Below are 19,286 nucleotides of genomic sequence, written 5' to 3'. Positions count from 1 at the left end.
TCTTAAGACTACACAGCTGTTCAGTCCCAATCCCTTGAGTTTCCTTCACATTGTGTGCATGGAAATGCTCTTACTTTAACTATTAAACATACCCCTGAGTTCTACTGTTGGTTTTCTTCAATTTGATTTGGCCAAATGGTTAAGTGATCACGGATCACAATCATTCAGGTTTGTTTTCCAACCACATTTCTTCCTGGAAGACGATGGTTCCCCACTATCCCTCCAGTTTTTAATAATGCGTTGGACAGGTCTTAACCCATTTTTAGTAGTTTCTGCAATCTCCTTAGATGTTTTCTCTGCTTGATACATGCCAATGATTTGACCCTTCTTAAACAGACAAACATCTTTTCAATGACCACAGGATGTGTCTTTCGACATGGTTGTTGCTTAGTTAAATCCAGGTGGCGACTTTTTATTTGGCCAGGCAGTGTATTAGTGCAAAGTGATTATGAGGTAAAATGTACACAAGAATGGCCCGTATGCTTGCACAGGAGACAGAAACCTAAAACATGATGCCTCTGGCCTTGACTATCACTTAACACACTCTTTTTTAATTTGCATTAATGAGATCATTATCCTGTTAATTTAGTTAATGTGGTAGACTTTTTCCCAAATGATTACATTATGTACCTATTGGTGATTAAACTTGCACAAAGCTGATGTATTGGCCTGATTCCATGTATCACATTGGGCATATTCATGCAAAACTCTTGGTCAAAGAATGACTGGACCAATTGGTGTCATTTTAGGAGAAAGATTCAGTAGCAAGGGCCAAGGTTTAGTTAAAGCAACTGCTTTAGCTCGTAAACAACGGTGACTGAAAAAGGGATTAGTGTGGATGCAGCTAGCGTGGGAGTTTCATCAGAACTGAACAACGTTTCTATGAAAGGAAGAGCAAAGAACTGCACTGACAGCTTTTCTTGGTGGAAAAGAGGTGTCTGTGCTTGCCCTATTCAGCTGTGGCACAAGTTTAAAGCTTCAGTACGTAACATTCAATGAGAACTGTGCAGAATCAACTCTACTCCCCCTCCCTTCCTGTTCTTCTCCATGTTTGACCTCTGTAGCTCCGCCCCTCTTCTCACATACCCCCTTATGAATGTGCACGTCCACTGAATTGACGGTGACGGTGGAAAAGCTCTCGTGGAGTGATTTTGCTCTGCTTTTCCACTGAAATCAACGGCCGAATCCCAGGTTAGAAAACACTTCGTCTCAGCATGAACACAGCATCTTCTCACTGAGCTGAGAGGCGCAAGCGCACATACTACAGCGGCCAATAGGAATGCTCCCTCTGACCTGAACCTTGATTGGCTGTGAGTACTAGCCTCCTCATTGGCTGGAGCAACGTCCCTGCTGGTTTTCCTCAACTGAGAGTGCAGCGCAAGGAGGCGCTGCAGAAGTGTGTTATTCTGACTTAGACCTTGACGGGTTGTGGTGTTTTTGTGGGCATATGACACTAAAAATAAATCGCTTTCTGCAGCTTAAATTGACCAACTGGCTCCACTGATAACAAACAGTGATAACAGCTGTCTTTCAAGCTAGTCTTATGTCTCAGCAGCAGTGCAATTGTACTGTCATAGAGGTTCTGTTGCTCTGATTGGCCCATAAGGACTTTGAAAGACAGAGCATTCACCCAATCACACTCAAATTTATTTATTCAATTATTTATTTATTTATTTTGAGATTCTGCCCATCCCAAATTCTGTGTATGGGTTGTTGATGGGAAATAAATCCCATGCAATGTTTGTATGAAACAGTATCTGGCATGTGAGGTCAGTAGGTGGTAACCCTCCAAATTCAAAGCTAGTTTTAAAAGATGGATCTTTTATTTCCCCTATAAATCAATGTAATGAGGGTGCAGACGGCCCAGTGGTTAGGTCTCGCCCCATGCATGTGGGCGGCCCAGGTTCAAGTCCAGCCTGAGGTTTCTTTCCCACATGTCTTTCTCCTATTCTCTCATCCCTGCTCCTGCTTCTATCCACTATCCTCCTCCTTCAATAAAGACACGAAGAGCCCAAAATAAAACTTATAAAGTGAAAGTTAAATGAATATATAATAAATAAAGGATGATAACATGGAAGCAAAGTAATCTGAACCCTGCTTTATCTTGAAGGCCCAAAATGTCAAAACACATGTCTGTAAACATTAAAAACTTTGTTATTGATGCAGCTTTTCTTGATAAATCTGGATAGTTCTTTACCTCAAAGTGCATATCCCGATCCAGCAGTTTTCGATACAACTCCTGGTCTTCCAGGGTTCTGTAGCCGTGTCCAACTCGCTCAGCTTTCAGTACATCTACAGCCTAAAAATATCAGACAGAGGTCATGAACCACAAAAAGAGCTCTATTTTACTAATGTCAGCAGAATCTGAGGGCTATTTCTGGAGGGTCACTCCCAGCAGTTGTGGCATTTCTGAGCTGTCTCTTTGAAGGAAGTTTCCTAAGAGAGCAGCTGCTTGTTGTGACAGCAAGCCAACAGGGAGACAGTTCAAGCTCTACTCTGAAGTAGATGAGGAACAGCAGCTGTTACTGAAACAGTGCAAATACTCCCAGTACCAGCAGTTACACATATTTACTTGGGTGTGTTCGTGAACTCAAACACTGACCTCTACCAGAAATGGCTTGTGCGAGCACTCTCCAAAACAGCAATTGTGACATTACATTGTGTATGTAGTGGATTTTGTATTCAAAGTATGCAAGTTTGTGTACACATGGGCTCCAGACTGCCCTGAAATGCATTGTTGTTCTCAGACTATCCAGCATCATATAGCAGAGCTCGCTGGGCACCCAGCAAATAACTCCCAAATATCTACATAGCTTTATTGATAATCAGTTGTGCAAGCCTCTTGCTGACTTTGCCAACAAACCGATTCACCCAGCTTCATATACACATTCATACTGCACCTTTTAGAGAAATAACTACTCAACTAAAGAACTGATGGCTTACAGCTGTAATTATGCACTATGGCATTGTATTTGAACTCTGTTACTTCCCATGGATGCTCTCACCTGTTCAACAACAAACCATCTTGTTTCTTTTCTTTGGCTCTCTGCCCTGACGTCTGCTTTTCTCATTTCTATTGTCAGTGAGTGACTTCATTGTTTCAGCTGCTGGTGTCGGCCACACTTCTTTGCAAATTGAAGATAATTAAGTTCTCATCACTCCACCACCCCATTCAGAAATGTCTCACGTTATTGTCAAGTAGCTCACCTCCTTCACCACAGACGGAGGACCAACTTCTCCTGCATGCACAGTCCTGTGGACGCCACATCTCACTGCTTCCTGTCAACACAATCAATCGGAGAACACATGAGTAATTAAACAGCTCCGCCAAACATCTGGATTTGACATCTGTGGTACTGAAGCATCTTTTAGAGCAACATTTAACATTTAGACATGTTTTTGTCCACGCCTGCTTTGTCTCAGAGTGGAGGAAACAAAACTCATCCTGAATACAGAGTTATATATAAACAGCCATGAATTTCACTTGAAGTGTGGTTTGTCAGAGAGGAATGTGTAGACAAACATCACTGCTTTTGTTTTCAATATGCCACTCTAAACCTTGAACACACCATCTCTTAATCTGCACACATGTATCTTGAAGTTGCGTGCTTATGAAGATAACTCATGTTTGTATGGACTCTGCTCTGTGTGTCTTGGTTCTTGTTAATAATTGAAACCCCTTCTTTTATCAATATGGATTCACTTGATCAGGATATCAGAGCCCTTCTGCAGCATTCATAGCAAAAATATAAATCTTAAAGGGGACATATTATGCAAAAATAACTTTTGCAGGCTTTTCTAACACAAATATGTGCTCCTGGCCTGTCCACAATCCCCTAAAGTACCAGAAAAATCCATTCCCTCTGCCCCTCTCTTTCTCCACTTTTCAGAAAATGTGTGCTGAAACAAGCCGTTCTCAGATTTTACATCTAGTGACCTCACCAGGCACCTAAGCACCCACCCCCAGGTTTGGTTGGCCCTCCCCCACTTGTAGGTAAGTTCTGCCCTCCTCTACTGATCCTCTCATCTACCAGCTGAGATGCTGGATAGCTCAGTGGGTTACCCTGCTGACTATGGTCTGGGAGATTGATGGTTCAAATCCCAGTCTAAACTTTGGAAAAAGGGGTCTGTAATATAAGGAGTGCTGCATCCATTTCCTGAGAGGGGTGTGGTCAGGGGCGGAGTCAGACAGCTAATTACCATTTAAAGCCACAGACACAGAAACAGCTCGTTCTGAGAAGGGCTGAAACAGAGGGCTTTTTAGACATAAATAATAAATAAACTTCACAGGCATGTTTTGGGGACCTCTGAGACCAATATAAACTTGTCTTAAAAGGGTAAAATGTGTCCCCTTTAATAACTAAATAACATTCTTAAAAAGCTTTTTCCATAAGTATATAGAGGAAGCTGGAAACCTGAATACATAAATATGCTTAACGAGTAAAGAAATGGAAAATATGGATAGAAAATTTGTGAATAATTTAAGGAATATGAACTGCAAAAGTGGAAGAATAACTTGCATGACTAAATGGTTGGAATAATGCTTTTTACTTTATACCGTATCAAAAAATACCAAAGCTTAGAAAAATACAAGTCAGATCTTTAACTAAAGGCTGCTGCAAGTGTGACTTGCATAAGCTCACTGACAAAGCATCTGTATGATTTAAAGGCTGTGCAGGAGTTTGCCTGCATTTTTTTTTGCTAATATAAACAACAATTATCCAGAATTGAGTGACAAGGACCTCTAATTTGGTTTCTGAAGTATTTAAGCAGGTATCATTTGATTACTGTAATTGTATTTAAGTATAAAGATCTGGCGGAGGTTGTTTGTAGTCACATGATCTGATGTGTCCTTGTCAGATGGGGCGTGAGGAAGCGTAGGACACTTGTGAGGAATCAAGGGGAAAGGAGGAAAGTTAGAAGGTTAAAGCTTTAGGTGGGTCTGCATGCTGCAGTTATCAGAAATGTTTTTATATACATTTGGTATGATCCCTAAACTAAATAATTTTTTTTTCTCATAGGTTAGCCACTTTACCTGGTGTTAGGTGATAAATATCACAAATGACTTACCCCTACAGACCTACTACATGTCTAACCATAAGGAGAAAGTGTTTGGAGCAGTCTTGTACTCAGCTAAGAGGCAAGCTGTGTCCCTTTAACAGCTTTTCTTCTTCAGTGGTTGACTGTTAAGAAAGTAAACCTTGTGGGGTAACCAAGTAATGATGTTCTGTCCATGGACAGCTGTATAAATGACAGGAGCTGGCTCCTATTTAAGAGCTATTACTGTCATGATCCAGATTTTGATTTGTCATGCTCCTGAGTTTCTCTGGTATTTTACGTTGTTAATTCTGTATTTTTTCCATGTTTCTAGATTTATTTTGTATTTAGGTTTTGTGTGTGTTATTGTCCCAGTTGCTTCTAGTATTTTCTGTTTTTATATCCTCCCATTTCCTAAGAGCTTTTCCTTGGTTGTACTTTTGGTATTTTGTGAGTTAGTTTTTTTTCCTCCCTGTGGTGGCATTTGTTCCTTGTCCCGTGTTTGAAGTCTAGTTTTACTCCCTGTGTTTGTATATGTATCATTGTTCTATTGTTGGGCTTCCTGTTTTATTTTGTAGTTGCCTTCACTTGTGTTTGATTCCAGTTTTCTTCCTGCCTCAGTTTCCCTCCACTTTGATCGTCCTCACCAGTTTCACCTGTGTCTTGTTTGTCACACCTGTCTCACTGCTTGTGATCACTCCCTGTGTTTTTAGGTTCAGTGGTTCCTTTGTCTTGGTCAGATCATCACATGCCTTCCTCTTGTGACTCCTTGTGCTACTCCTCGTGCCTCCTGTGCATGTTTCCTTTTGATGGACTTTGTTTAAGTAAGTTTTGCTGAGTAGATTTTTCCTTCCTTAGTTTGCTTTCCTTCTGTTTGGACATTAGCCCTTTTTTTTTCTTCTTTTATTACACTTTTGTGTTATCTGCATTTGGGTCCTTCCCTTTGTTTTTTGCACTTTTGGTGATAATGGCAATTTTCCTTTCTTCCATTTTTTGTTGTTATTCAAAACCCATTTCAAAAACCAAATTGGTACCATATAAACCCTTGTTTGGGAGCCAAAAGACCAGCTTGTCTAATTGAGATGAGCCAAATGATCTGGATCTTTAAAGAGATGGAAATGTCATGACACAAGCGAGTCTGAATGGACATGGCCTGTGGACACTGCAAGATCAGAGTTTAAGGGGCTGAAGTCCAACAAAATGTACTGAACCAAATCTGACTGCTTGGTGAAAAACGACCATGGCAGAAGCTTTAATCCATGTCTGCTGCCCAAACCGTGGTCAAAGGGGGGCAACTAGACTTGAGTGATAACAGCAGCAGTTCAGTTCAGACCTAAAGATGCCAGAGAAGAGCCTAAACATCTACAAGAACCTCAGTCAAGTCCAGCTGCTGCTTTTGACCAGGATTTGGACAAACATGACCTGGATAAATGCAAACCTGCACAGAAATCATGTCTGCTTTTTGGTGCTCCCTCTTTAAACATTTTGCCTAAATGTGTCCCTTCTTTCAGGAATCAAAAGTTCCATACGTTTTTTTTTCCCTTTTGCATTTTGAGTTATTGGCAAGTACAAGTTTGGCATTTTGATAGTTTCTCTATGCAGCTACCATGTCAGATATTGTGAACAAACCCACATGGAGTTTCTTTTCATACACACACCAACCTTATTGCATACATTTATACATGTCTGCAAAGAAACATCCAATAAAATCAGTTTATACAAGGAATTATTTGATGATGTGTTTCAGAAACTGATCCGTGGTATCAGTTTGTGTCGTGCAGTATGATTATGGACAAACCATTGGCTTAGTTTTATGGCATTATTAATCTTTGATAATCTTTGATTGCTTGTGACAGATAAGAATGGGGTTATCAGGTCCCTTCTCTGGTCAGCTCATGAATCATTAACTCTTCATTTGGCTCAGATGACTTCTGTCTGTCCATAACTCCGAAGTGTGAGCCGTTGAGATTATGATAACACTTTCTAGACCAACAGCAGCATAAGAACCTTCTTTATTGTCAGAAAGTGAAGTTGTAAGCTGAACATCTGAAATACCAAAGTAATATCCATAATTCTTTTCATATCAGACTGAAAAATGCCTCAAATATAATGAATTGTTCCCAGCTCCACCCATCCTTAATCCCAGTAAGCCATTAAATTCAGATAAGACTCGCTCCACGCCTGGTGCTGTAATGTATTAACTGATTAATCCACAACATTCATTACTCTCTGACAGACAAAATTCATTACTCACTGTGGAATGCTTTGAAATAATCAATAAACGCTGGCTGAAACCCAATTGGATTTTTCTGAGAGCTTCAGCGAGATTGAGGTTTTCCTCTCTTGTCTTAAATTAAGACATTGAGACGGCAGTTTAAGACTATTCTCTTAAGGTTAAGGAAAAGTTGATCAAGAAACTGCTTAACATGGGAATACTGTCACTTGACACTAACATTTGTTCCAGGGGGTACAGACTCATCCACATTCAAATCACTGCTCAAAACTCATCTTTTTAAAATCATTTTTAATGTTTGATTCTGTTGTTGTCTTGTCACTTTGATTGCTTGCTTGTTTGTTTTCTCTGTTTGACTGTGACATTGTCCTGTTTTGGCTTTTGTGTGTGTGTGTGTGTGTGTGTGTGTGTGTGTGTTTGTGTAATGCATTTCATTATTTTTTGTACAGTGTCTTTGAGTTTTTAAAAAAGTGCTTTATAAATAAAATGTATTATTATTGTTATTATTATTATTGCAAATCAGTTTTTTGGGGGAAATTTTTCACTTTCGTTGTGCAATTTAAATAACGAAAGCAGTTGAAAAAGCTGAACACAACTAATGCTTCAAGTAATTTCTTCTCTTCTCCAGTCTCAATATTATTAACTCCTTCATGGCAAGCATCTTTAGTACTTAGTCAAGCGCTCTTTTGCTTCTCTGACCTGCTGCACACAACATGCACAGTCGGACACCAACCTCTGGCAGCGTTCCTGAGGAATCGTAGCCCATTCCTCATGTGCAGTGGCCTCCAGTTCAGTAATGTTCTTTGGTCTGCATACAGAATCTTTCAGGACTTCTTCTGCAACCAAGCCTTGATGGAATTGGGGATCACTGTCTTGTTAGAAGGTCCATCGACACCCAAGCTTCAGTTTCCTCACAGATGGCATGATGTTTCCTCCTAGGATTTCCTGATACTTCAGTGAATCCATCTTGCCTTTCACATCCTGCAGGTTTCCAGTGCCAGAGGATGCAGAGCAGCCCTAGAGAATCACTGAGCCACCACCTTGCTTATCTGTGGGCATAGTGTACTTTTCAGCGTATGCTTCATCCTTCTTCTTCCTCCAGACATATCACCGATCCATCGTGCCAAAAAAGTTCCAGTTTTGTTTCAGCGCTCCACAGAACAGAATCCCAATACCTCTGTGGCTTATTTCTCTGATTTCGAGCACATTGAAGCAGACTTTTCTTGAGCTTTTAGGTCAGTAGTGGTGTACGTCCTGGAATTCAGGCATGAAAACTATCTACAAGTTTTGCTAGAAGTCTTTTGCAGTCACTTGAGGTTTTTTCACAGCCTGCCTTCTCAGATATCTGGTAACAGCCATTGATAGCTTCCTTTTTCTGCCCCTCCAGGTAGTGAAACCACTGTCCCTCTAACTTTAAACTTGTGAACTATGCTTCCAACGATGTCTCTAGAAACATTCAGTGGCTTTAGTATCTGTTTGTATTCTGTTCCTTGTTTGTGAACAGCACTGATTTCCTCTTCACTTTTTGGACCATTCTCTTCCCATATTTCTAACATGCAGTCAAACATGACACTCAAAAAAAAAAACCCTTGCAGTTCAGGTGTTTCATGTGCTCTAGCTCAAGCAAGCCTGCTGTCACTAATGAAGCCCTAAGACGCATCAGGTGTGCTTGAAACAACAGGGTTTTCTATATTTGAGCTGTTGTGAGGGATTCTGTTCAGGGGTAAATCATTTTGAGAATGGAGAAGTAATTTAAAGTTGCATTTTCAGTTCAAATTTGGAAAACCACTTGAAGGATTTGTTGTGCTGAGGTATTTTAATGCCTTTTGTTTGATCTGTTCATTGCAAACAGCTGTAAACGTGGTCTGCAGCGGGGGTTGAATAATTTTGTTTGCAGTTGTATAATGACAAAAGTTTACACTTGTTTAAAGATAGCTGATAACTTAGACTTGCATAAACTAATAAATTAAAATTCAGAGTACTGCCACGCTCCACTGGATTTTTCTTCTTGAGGCAGTAAACCTGCATAATTCCATTGTAGTCCATCCTGTAGATGTCAGGATAATTCAGTCTGGGTCATCGCTCCACCTACAGTCAAAGCTGCTGACGATGGAAAACAGAAAACCATCTCCCCTCGTCTCTGTAAACTCCACATTCTTTATAGGATTCCTGAAAGTTGCTGATGTGGTAAATGGAGACATATTTCTATGAGCCTGCAGCCTGTGGGAACACAAAGTGGACTCTGTGACTTTTTTACTGCCTCAAAGTGAGGCAGTAACCTAAAAATATATAAAAATAAAAGTTTATTGTACTCTAGTGCCAAAGTAAGCACTTGTTTTGTTTTTGTACCGTCTGCTGCTTTTCTCCACATATCACACTTTTTGATAAACTGTGAAACAAATCAGAGGAATTTACATTCAAGGACACAGTCAGCTCTTGTTGAAGCAGTAAAACAAGCTCTTGTCAGACTGACCTTGGTCCTCATTTCTCAGGACTCCCCCAACTCACATTAATCATTTGACCCCCCCACCACTCCAAATAAAAGGTACAAAACACTTTTTAGATTTGGCAATAATTTAAGCTAAAAGCACCTTTTTAATTTCAGCATGAACACCTTCCATCTGTTTCACAGTGTCGAGCAATGTCTCAGCTCTGCTCTGCTCATTTGTTCCTTTAAAAGGGGAATTTGTTGTCTTTGGCACAGTCACGCTGACTGTCACATGTGCTTTGGTTCAGCTTCAGGACATAACTTGTAGAATTTAAGACTGTTCCCTTTTTCTTACTCCATACTCACCTGGCCGCTTCAAGAAAATTACTCTGAAACATTTGTCATACAGAGACGCCTTTATTCTCAGTCTTAGTCTTTAGATCAAATGTCTTTAAGTTTTAGTCAGTCATTTCTACCCTTCATAGTTTATGTAGTTGACAAAAACTCAAAGACATTTGAGTCTAGTTTTAGTCCATAAAAAGGCCTCAAGTTTTAGTCTTAACTTTTAGTCCAAGGATTTATTCTCCTGCCTAAATCTGGTACCAAATCATGGTAGTGTGTTCTCTGCACCCTGCCAAACCTGGGGTCCCTGCTTTCTACAGCTGAGAGGCAGAATAGCTCCAGATATATTGTATTTTGACAAATTTACTCACAGTGAAAAAACATCATGGATTTTGAATGTCCAGCAAAAACGAAATGACACGTTATTCTTGTTTTAGTCATCCTTATGACAACTTTGTTAACTTTTAGTCAGTTTTAGTCATCAAAGATCTTTTTTTTTGCTGTCTTAGTCTAGCCTTTCTCATGGAAAAAAGGCTGTCCACCATCATTTTCAGTCATAGGTTTAGTTGACAAAATTAACACTGCTCCATTCATCCTGCATGCTTTTATTACCTAATTGGTATACTCACAAAGGCCATGGCATGCTGCTTTTATAGTGCAAACAACAGTATAAACCATGTAAACAGGAGATTTCACATTAATTTAAGCTTTATGCACTTGTTTAACTTCAGCAGAGCATGAACACATTTTATCTGTTTTACTGTCTTGTCTCTTTGTTCACATGTTCCTGTCAAAGGGGAAGTTACGGTCTTTGGCACAGAAGCACTGACTCACACATGTGCTTTTTGCTAGGTATCAGATTCAGCTCCAGGAAATAATGTTCAGTTGAACTTTTAACCTGTAGATTCAATCACCGCTTTTCTTATTCCATATTCGCTTTTATAAGAAAATTACTCTGAAAGATTTATTATACCGAGACGGCTTTTATGCATCCCAAAGACTTTTACTACCTATTTGGCATACTCATGTAGGCTACAGCATGCTGCTGTTATATTGTAAACAACAGTTTGAACAGTGCATATATTTTTCATAACACTCATTTTGATTTGTTTTAGGAAAATACCCTCTTTTTGATGCTCTGGATGGATTATATGTGTTTATATTTATAGAGGGGGCTGGGTGATCATCATGGGGTGATTAAGTTTGGCTTTTGATGAGAGAGCTGCTCACTGTGTGGTCTACCAGTGAGTTCAACACAAACGATGAAAATTTGGAAAAGATCAGTAAAGAAAGATTCAAGACATTGAGAAGACGCATTCTCTTTGAATATAATTTGGATCAATCAAAGGCATAGAAGTGGCAGTGACAGATCTTTTCTAGCAGCAGAAAGCTTTTTTTTAGTTACAAACTCAAATACATCAGACCCAATAATGTGAGAAGTAATGGAGCGGTGCAGTCATGAAGTAATTTTGTAGGCAAACCCGGAAGTTTGCGTAGCATGGGTTCCCTCATCGTTGAGCCGATGGAATTTTTCAATGGGTTTTTGGATTATTGCTAAAAATAATCTCTGTGTCAAATAAAAGTTTATAAAACTTACACGTTTTGTTCATAAAGATAATCTTGATAAACTGATAATATAAGAATCGTATCTGGTTCGTTAATCGTTAATCGTCATGCTATTTTGAACTACAACACGGTCGACTGAATTTACGTCATCACACGCAGATACAACTGAACGGCTCAGTTGCCGCACTTAGGATGATGACGTATGTAGTCCTTGTTAACTATCTTTTAGTAACCGCCTTTATTAAGACGTGAAAAGATACACAATTCAAAGGTTGGGGCATGTGTCAGATGTATTTTATGTCGTAGGATAAAATGTTAAACTCTCCTGAACTTGTGTTCACCACAGACCTTATTTCAGGCATTTAACCAAAAATGCATTCAAAATTCCCATGGACTTTCAGACGAGGGAACCGGATGTGCTAAAATGCTAACTCACTTCCATGTTTTAGGACTCATTCCTGCACCGCTCTATAAGAGAGGGCAGGTTTAGTGGCTTTTTCTGAGTTTTTAAAACTGAGTTGTGTTTGTTCATGCATCCATTATATTGCTGTATACTGCTCATCCCATTAAGGGTCAAACAATGGGCAATTTAATGGGCATTGTATGTCTTTGGCGTTTGAGAGGAAGCCTGACTACCTAGAGCAGGGGTGGGCTACTTTGGTTTCCAAGAGGGCCACATTAAATTGTCGAATTCTCTCAGTGTGAGTAGTAATAATTCAGTGAAAGGAAGAATACGTTGCTTTTATTCTAATTTATAATACCTTCTTTGTGGTTTTGGACTGAAGTGCAAATAGCAATTAATTTATTGACAAACCGGATTTTATTAATTTCAAGCTTCTGTTTCAATGCAGTGAACATGATAGTTGCCTATTAATATATATATTTTTTTGCTTGCATATTTATTTTTTGGAGGGCATTATTTTGGTAGAGCAGTGGGAATCCTGATTCCCAAGGAGAAGGAGTCCTCTGATCTGAGCCAGTTTTGTACCATCTCACTCCTGAATTTGATGGGGAAGATTTTCCCTAGTTTCATGGCAAAGAGGTTATCTAGTTACTTAGAAATGAACAGGTTAACAGACAACACAACAGAAAGCAGAGATCCTGGGTACAAAGAACACACAAGCATAGAGATTATGAATTTAAATGTAGTTTGGGGATTTCTTGGGTTAGGGATTTCTTCACTGAGCTCTGATCCTTTCTGTAGGGCACGAGTATCTTGTGTTTATTCAGAAGAGAACATTTTTCAAATGCATTAAAATTATTACAGACATTTACAGCCAATTATGTCTACTGATTTATTTCAGCCAATTAAACATACCAGCAATCAAAGATTATAAGAGAAATGTTTCTATTTCCACGTTTTCTTGATAGATTTTGTGGTTTTCTTCATGTTTATAGTTTATTAACATTCAAAACTGACTTGGGGGGGTACATTGAGTGAGCTGACCCAGAGACCATCCCTGACCTAGAGAGAACATAAGGATGCCTGCATAAGTAGCAGATGACTCAAAACAATAAGGCCCTGTTTGACTGTTACTCAAACCAGGAACTTTCTTCTTGTGAGGCAACAGCTCTAACCACCAAACCATCATGCAGCACACAGTTTTGTTAAACAAAATCCATGTTAAGTCACAGAGAGTGTACTGAACAGTATTAAAGGCCTCTTTTAAAAGTCAGAGAGCCTGATGCTGCATGGGAACAGAGCAGCAAATGACAGTATCATCGGCATGAATGTTTTCATTTCTGGCTTGTGACACTCTTAAGCTCTTGATATTTCCACATGCTTACCTCGTAGGCTTGCTTGTGTCCTGAGTTGGTTTCACAGTCGAGTGACTCATCACCTGCCAGGTCGATGGCGACTACTCCTTCATGGCGATATTTCTTACACAGCTCTATAATGTCCATGGACCAGCCTGGAGAAATTGGAAGACACATTTATTGTTACTACAGTCCAGCCAATTTAAACAAAATCCAGCTGATGATGTGAGGGTGAAATGTGACTATACAGTCCAACCATCATGCTACATCCACCTGCACCTTTATTACAACTATGACCAGATATACCATTTACTTAACTGGCAGTGGACAGACTGATTTGGACTGATTGAAATAAAATCTCTAATCACCGCAGGATATGACACAATTCTTTCTGGAGAGATAGTCTCTATGACAGTTACTTTTGTTTAGTGTTCCTTTGCTTGGATCCACATTAACTGTATCCTAGAGCACAGCTAGTCTTTTTTGGGGTCGCCACATTAACAGATATGTAACACAGGAAGCAGCTGCATGAATGAAGCTGAGAAGATTTGCAACTGACTTTTTGTTACAGGCACTCTCTCTAAATTGTTAGGCATCTCCACCCTTTGCGTCCTTGAGTTTCTAGAACTTTTCCAAATTTGACCACTTCTTAATTAGTAAAAGCAAGATGGCAATGATGACTCAAGTAGTATCTTATTTTTGCCCTCAACACACATTGTTTAGGCTATAATTCCACTAAATAAGCATTAGATGTGAACCAAAATCTTTGTAAGAAATAATAGAAAGCAAGAAAACTATGTGTGGTATGCAGATTTTTAACTTCTGCTGTTGCAGCTTTGGCCTTATTTGTACAAGCCAAGCAACAACTGATTGCAGCTATGGTATCTTTCAAGGGACACATTAGTCTGAAGGAACCGGCAGAACAATCTGTTGCTCTTGCACAATATCAGTTGTGAGCAAGAAAAATTATTTCTGGATGTACTTTGAGAGAAAGATGATGATAATGTCCATATCAGACAGATAGTATTTCAAACACTTGAGTTTAAGGCCAAAGAGAAACCAGCAGGGAAAGACGACAGGCAATCATGCATCACATCTTTACTGACCCTCTTAGCACCTGTTAGCATATGTCATTGTGATCATAACAGAGTGGTGAAGATTAGCTTCTAATAATGAAACTGATGACTGGCGACATGCTCTTATTTAGTGTCATGGACAGAGAAAGCTTCCTTGAATGGATGACCACAATAAAAGTAACTATCACAGTGAACAACAGCTATTAAAATGGAACAGATTTGCAAGGAGAGAGCAGCAGAATTGAGTGCTGATTTGCAGTATGTCATTGTGGTTGCTGCTACTGCAGGTCTCAGGACAGATTTATCCACAAAGTCATTTGTACAGCTATCTTATTTGTCCCAGGGTAGCATAAAGCCCTGTTAAGTTCATTTTGTCTCTGGTTAAGAGTATGGTATTCAGGAGACTTTTATTTTGAAGGGAAAGAACGAAAGTGTTGTGCTTTTGAGGGGTTGACAGAGGAGGTTTGATGAAGTTTGGAATATCTTATTTGTGTTACTGAGCACTGTGTTGATGTTTTCTTTTGATTTATGCAGTTTAGTTGCAACTGATAAGCTTGTATTTAAAAACTATCACTTGCAGTATTTCAGGACTGGGATTTGAAAGTCTGGTTAATAGCACACCACCACAAACTTAGTGGGTCACCACTGAGTTGACCAAACTTGCAGTTTTTTTCTCAGCAGTCCAGAAACCAATGGATTTCTGTCTTCAGTGTTTTCAATAGGTTCAATAGAACAGCACAGATGTCTGCGAATGAGAGTCTTTGGTTTGAACGGGGCTTTAAGTCTTTGAATGGATCATTAGAAAATTGCTTTCAACTTATGAAAAATGTCTGAGACTCTGATGAAGATTCCAGTAGAGAAAAAGCTGGAGGCTCAAAATGACCCAAGTGGAAGAACTGTAAAACAAAGTAGGTTGCTCTTGGAGAACAGGGGGAAACTAGGCACTCCAAACATGAAAAAATGTAAAAATAAGGAAGGAAATACTTGATAATCCTCTGTTATAATGGCCAAAGTATTTAAAAAGCCAACATGTTTTGACCAAGTGGGTCTTCATCAGGGCTAACAGACCAAAAAAGGCTTTTGAAGTAGTTCCTTTCTCATTTTTAAAATCGAACATAACAAATAAACTGAGACAGAGGGACAGATCACAGTACAGTAAGAAACCTTATCTCACAAGGTTGTTTTGGGCAGATGGGAGCATGAACAGTTCATTACTTGGCATGTGGCGCATGCAGCATAGAATGGACCTGGCTTTAATATTGAAGGCCCTTTCCCCCTCGCTGAGGCCCTCGTTGACCAGGTGCACCACCTCATCCGGGCTCAGGTCGCCTCTGAGGGAGGAAGAAAACCATGTTTAATTTGTTCCAACTCAAAAAAAAAACACATCACAAGCAAAGTCTGCAGTTTGTCACGCAGTTACTCACTCTTTCTGGTCCCATGGAATTGGATCCACTTTGGTGTTTGCCAGTAAGTGTGGGCTGTATCTGACCTCAACATAAATCACTCCCTCCTTAGCTTTGTCTTGGACAAACTCGTAGGCGATCCTCTTTATGGCCTCCCTGTCTCCACTGAAAGAAAGAAAACATAAAATAAATGACATTGCCCTTTGGTTTCTGCTAATCTTTTATCTCAGTGACTAAAGCATCAGTCACCACTTAACCATTATCTCAAGTGTGATGGCTTTTTAATTGAGCAATATATGCTTTAAAAGAATGTTTCTGACCTGGTGTATCCTTTCATTTAATTATTTGAATCTGTGATTATTAATACTGAGGGTTAATTCACTTTTTGTAGAAAGATTTTGTGTTGTGTTTTCAAAATGATTGCCTCATTGTAAAAGAGAAGTCCTACGAATTGTTTCTTGAAAAAGCTTAGGCTTATTTATTCCTCTGTGGTGTTGTTTCTGCAAGTTTCATGCTAGATGTTTTCCTTTTTTAGCTTTTCTGTTGTCATTTACAGTTCACAGTTTTAATTAAAGAGATTTTTGATACAAAATGAACCAAAAGCCATTAAATAGGCCCAGCTAGCTTGTTACCCCTAGTGCAAGACCCCTCAAGATTCTTGTCTCCCTTCATCTGGCTAGATATGTAGTAGAGGGTCTGCAGGACGATATGATTTGTGATATTGACAGTCTTCATGGCAGGAATATTGATTAACCCATGAGAAAAAAAAAATCCCTTTTTGTAAAGTGCATGGATCATACCCAATGAATTTAGAAGTTTTCTTGCAACTGCATTGTGCTGCTCCAGCCAGAGCTATAACTACTAACTGTCCTCCTTTACCATTGATTCCATACACAGTTCTCTTCCTGCTCTCTATCTGACTTTTGTACATAGTTAGGATCGTGTGACTGCAACCAACCTATGTCAGCCCTCTGCACCGACACTAACAGATGTCAGTAGAAAATGTTTATCTTATTTGCTGCTTTAATTTAATGCAGCCATCTTGCACAACTTTTTCCTGCTTCAGAGAAGGGTGTTATATCAGACTGGAAGTAAATGAAAAAGCACTGCTATCAGCAGTCAGCTAAATTGTACTTTAATATCGGTATCAATATCCGCCCTGATTTTCACAATCATTGCTTTGCTGTTAAAATGTGATTCGTTTTATTACATTTTTGTGAAATGGTCTGAAGATTCAACCCTCTTTACTAGTCCCAACATATTTATTTTCCCTGCAAATCTAAATGCTTAACATGGCGCTACAGAGTAGTTTACTGACATATTAGGAGGGCCACAGTTCAGTTTCTGTCCTCTCTTTACACTTGGCAGCAGATATTTCGTCTAACATGCAACACACACCACCTCTTCCAGCATTTCCACTGACAGTGAAAGTTCCTAACACAGCTCTAAAGGTCTGTTGTTCCCCAGCATCCAGACACACCACAAATACATGAACACTGAGCTTTACAACAATCCTGCATGAGCTAAACTCACCCAGCAGCTTCCCTTATGTTGCTGAATCCATACTGCACACAGGCCTTCACAGGGCCTCCATAGAGAAGGGTCCATTCAGCTAAACAGTCTAGGCTCTATAGGCTGTCATTGTTGAGTGTTTTCACGGCTGTCGAGTATCTCAAAGACTGAATTCACTCTCACTTTAGGCCTGTCACTAAAGGACTAAAATATAAGAGTGACACCTAAAAAAGAGTCTCCCGGGAAGTTCACTCCGCTCAGTTTGGCTGCCAAAAATGCTCTCAATCTTGATATTGATGCCTTCCTGTTCTGGCGTTAAAATCTACTCCACCATCATGCAAAGAATCAGCATTACATAATCCTGCTGCTTCATACATCTGGAAACCATCAAACTTCAGACTGTAGCTTCAAAGGCTTCTCAATTCATCACAGATGGACAGCTTCTAAACATCACCACACTCCTGTTATCAGGACCAGATGTGTTAGAGATTGTTTACACCACTCTTCAACCTTTTTCTGACCATCATAAAGACCACTGGGATGAACCACTTTAAGAGACGGCCAACTTGGATGAGTAAGAGATGAACAACTTGAGGCCAATACGTCACCCCCAGCTGGGTCGCCTGGGCGAGGGTGTCTGTTGCAAAACCCAAAACACCCGTTGACCCCAGGATACAACACTGATGATGCGTCCTGGTGCATCTAGGAGACGTTTCTTACAGAGTTGTGTCACTCAGTAACCATGAATCTGTGCATAGAAAGATGACGTGGCATTCCCCGAGGGTTGATTGTTGGTCCTATTAACTTTGATATCTACATGCTAATGCTTGGTTAGATATCATAACATCTCTTACCATGCTTATACAGACAACACACAGCTGTACATCTCAGTGTCATCATGTGACTGTTGTCCCTGCTGTTTTTCTATGCATTTAATGTTATAATTGTTCTGTTTTTAACTTCATAAAGCACACTCAGTTGCTTTGTACATGAATGGTGCTTTATACTGTCACTTTATTAGGTACACCCTTTCACTTGCTTTTTAACACAAATGGCTAATCAGCCAATCACATGGCAGTAACTCACTGCATTCAGGCATGTAGACGGGGTCAAGACAACTTGCTGAAGTTCAAACTGAGCATCAGAAAGGGGAAGAAAGGGGATTTAAGTGACTTTGAACGTGGCATGGTTGTTGGTGCCAGACGAGTTGGTATTTCAGAAATACTGGGAATGGTCTGAAAAAGGGAAAATATCCAGTGAGCGGCAGTTGTGTGGACGAAAATGTCTTCTTGATATCAGAGGAGACTGGGTAGACTGGTTGAAGATGTTAAAAGCAGCAGCAACTCAAACAACCAGTCGTTACAGCCAAAGAGCAGTTAAAAAGGAAGGAAAAGCAGAAAAAAATGGCGCCAAAAAGTGTTTGTGTCATTCTTCATTCCAGTGAGTTCTGAGCAGTGAAACTGAAGTGGCACTAAATGGAGATGAATTTTCATCGCGTGAGGTCTTGTTTAGTGTGTGACGGTTGCAGCTGCATGCACGTGTGGTAATGATGATGCATACTACCATACGGCTCATACTAGTATATACACTGCAGCCAACTTTATAGATAAAGAAATAGGTTTCAAAAGTGCAGGTTATGGACTGTATTAGTGTAGGTATATTCAGCAGCAGTATTTAAAGGGCTGGCCATTTATGGTGCTGCTGTGACTTTAACAAGCTTCAAATGCACCCTAGGAACAATGCATCCCCAATAGTCATGGCCTATCATGACAGTTTTTGCCTATATTAACACTACATGTGATTTAATATATCCAAAGTATAAATAGAAGACTAGACAAGTACACACTGGTCAGCAGAAACCAGCATGAAGCATCCTTTTTGCATGCATGAAGATCTCACTGCTGATCTTAGCATCATCACATTCAGCCATT

At 39.7% G+C, this 19,286-nt stretch overlaps 2 protein-coding genes across 3 annotated transcripts in view; one reads left to right on the top strand and one right to left on the bottom strand.

Annotated features, from left to right (window-relative positions):
- ada (adenosine deaminase) overlaps positions 1–19,286 on the bottom strand; it is a 44,073-nt gene that overhangs the window by 8,905 nt on the left and 15,882 nt on the right. The window contains exons 5-9 of the mRNA XM_041798853.1: positions 15,865–16,008; positions 15,656–15,771; positions 13,395–13,519; positions 3,208–3,279; positions 2,198–2,299 (exon numbers count right to left, since the gene is read on the bottom strand). Coding sequence (XP_041654787.1) covers positions 2,198–2,299; positions 3,208–3,279; positions 13,395–13,519; positions 15,656–15,771; positions 15,865–16,008 — 559 coding nt within the window. The remainder of the gene's footprint in view (positions 1–2,197; positions 2,300–3,207; positions 3,280–13,394; positions 13,520–15,655; positions 15,772–15,864; positions 16,009–19,286) is intronic.
- The window catches only part of ccn5 (cellular communication network factor 5), a 59,096-nt gene continuing 45,605 nt past the window's right edge, over positions 5,796–19,286 (top strand). Inside the window, exon 1 of one of the 2 annotated variants that reach the window (XM_041798856.1) lies at positions 5,796–5,861. The gene's annotated coding sequence lies outside the window, so the exon portion shown is untranslated. The remainder of the gene's footprint in view (positions 5,862–19,286) is intronic. The other variant, XM_041798859.1, reaches the window with a different exon arrangement.

This window comes from Cheilinus undulatus, linkage group 11 (assembly GCF_018320785.1).
Source record: "Cheilinus undulatus linkage group 11, ASM1832078v1, whole genome shotgun sequence".
NCBI lineage: Eukaryota > Metazoa > Chordata > Actinopteri > Labriformes > Labridae > Cheilinus > Cheilinus undulatus.
Note: the sequence above shows the minus strand (reverse complement) of the source record. Positions and strands in the feature narration are given on the sequence as shown.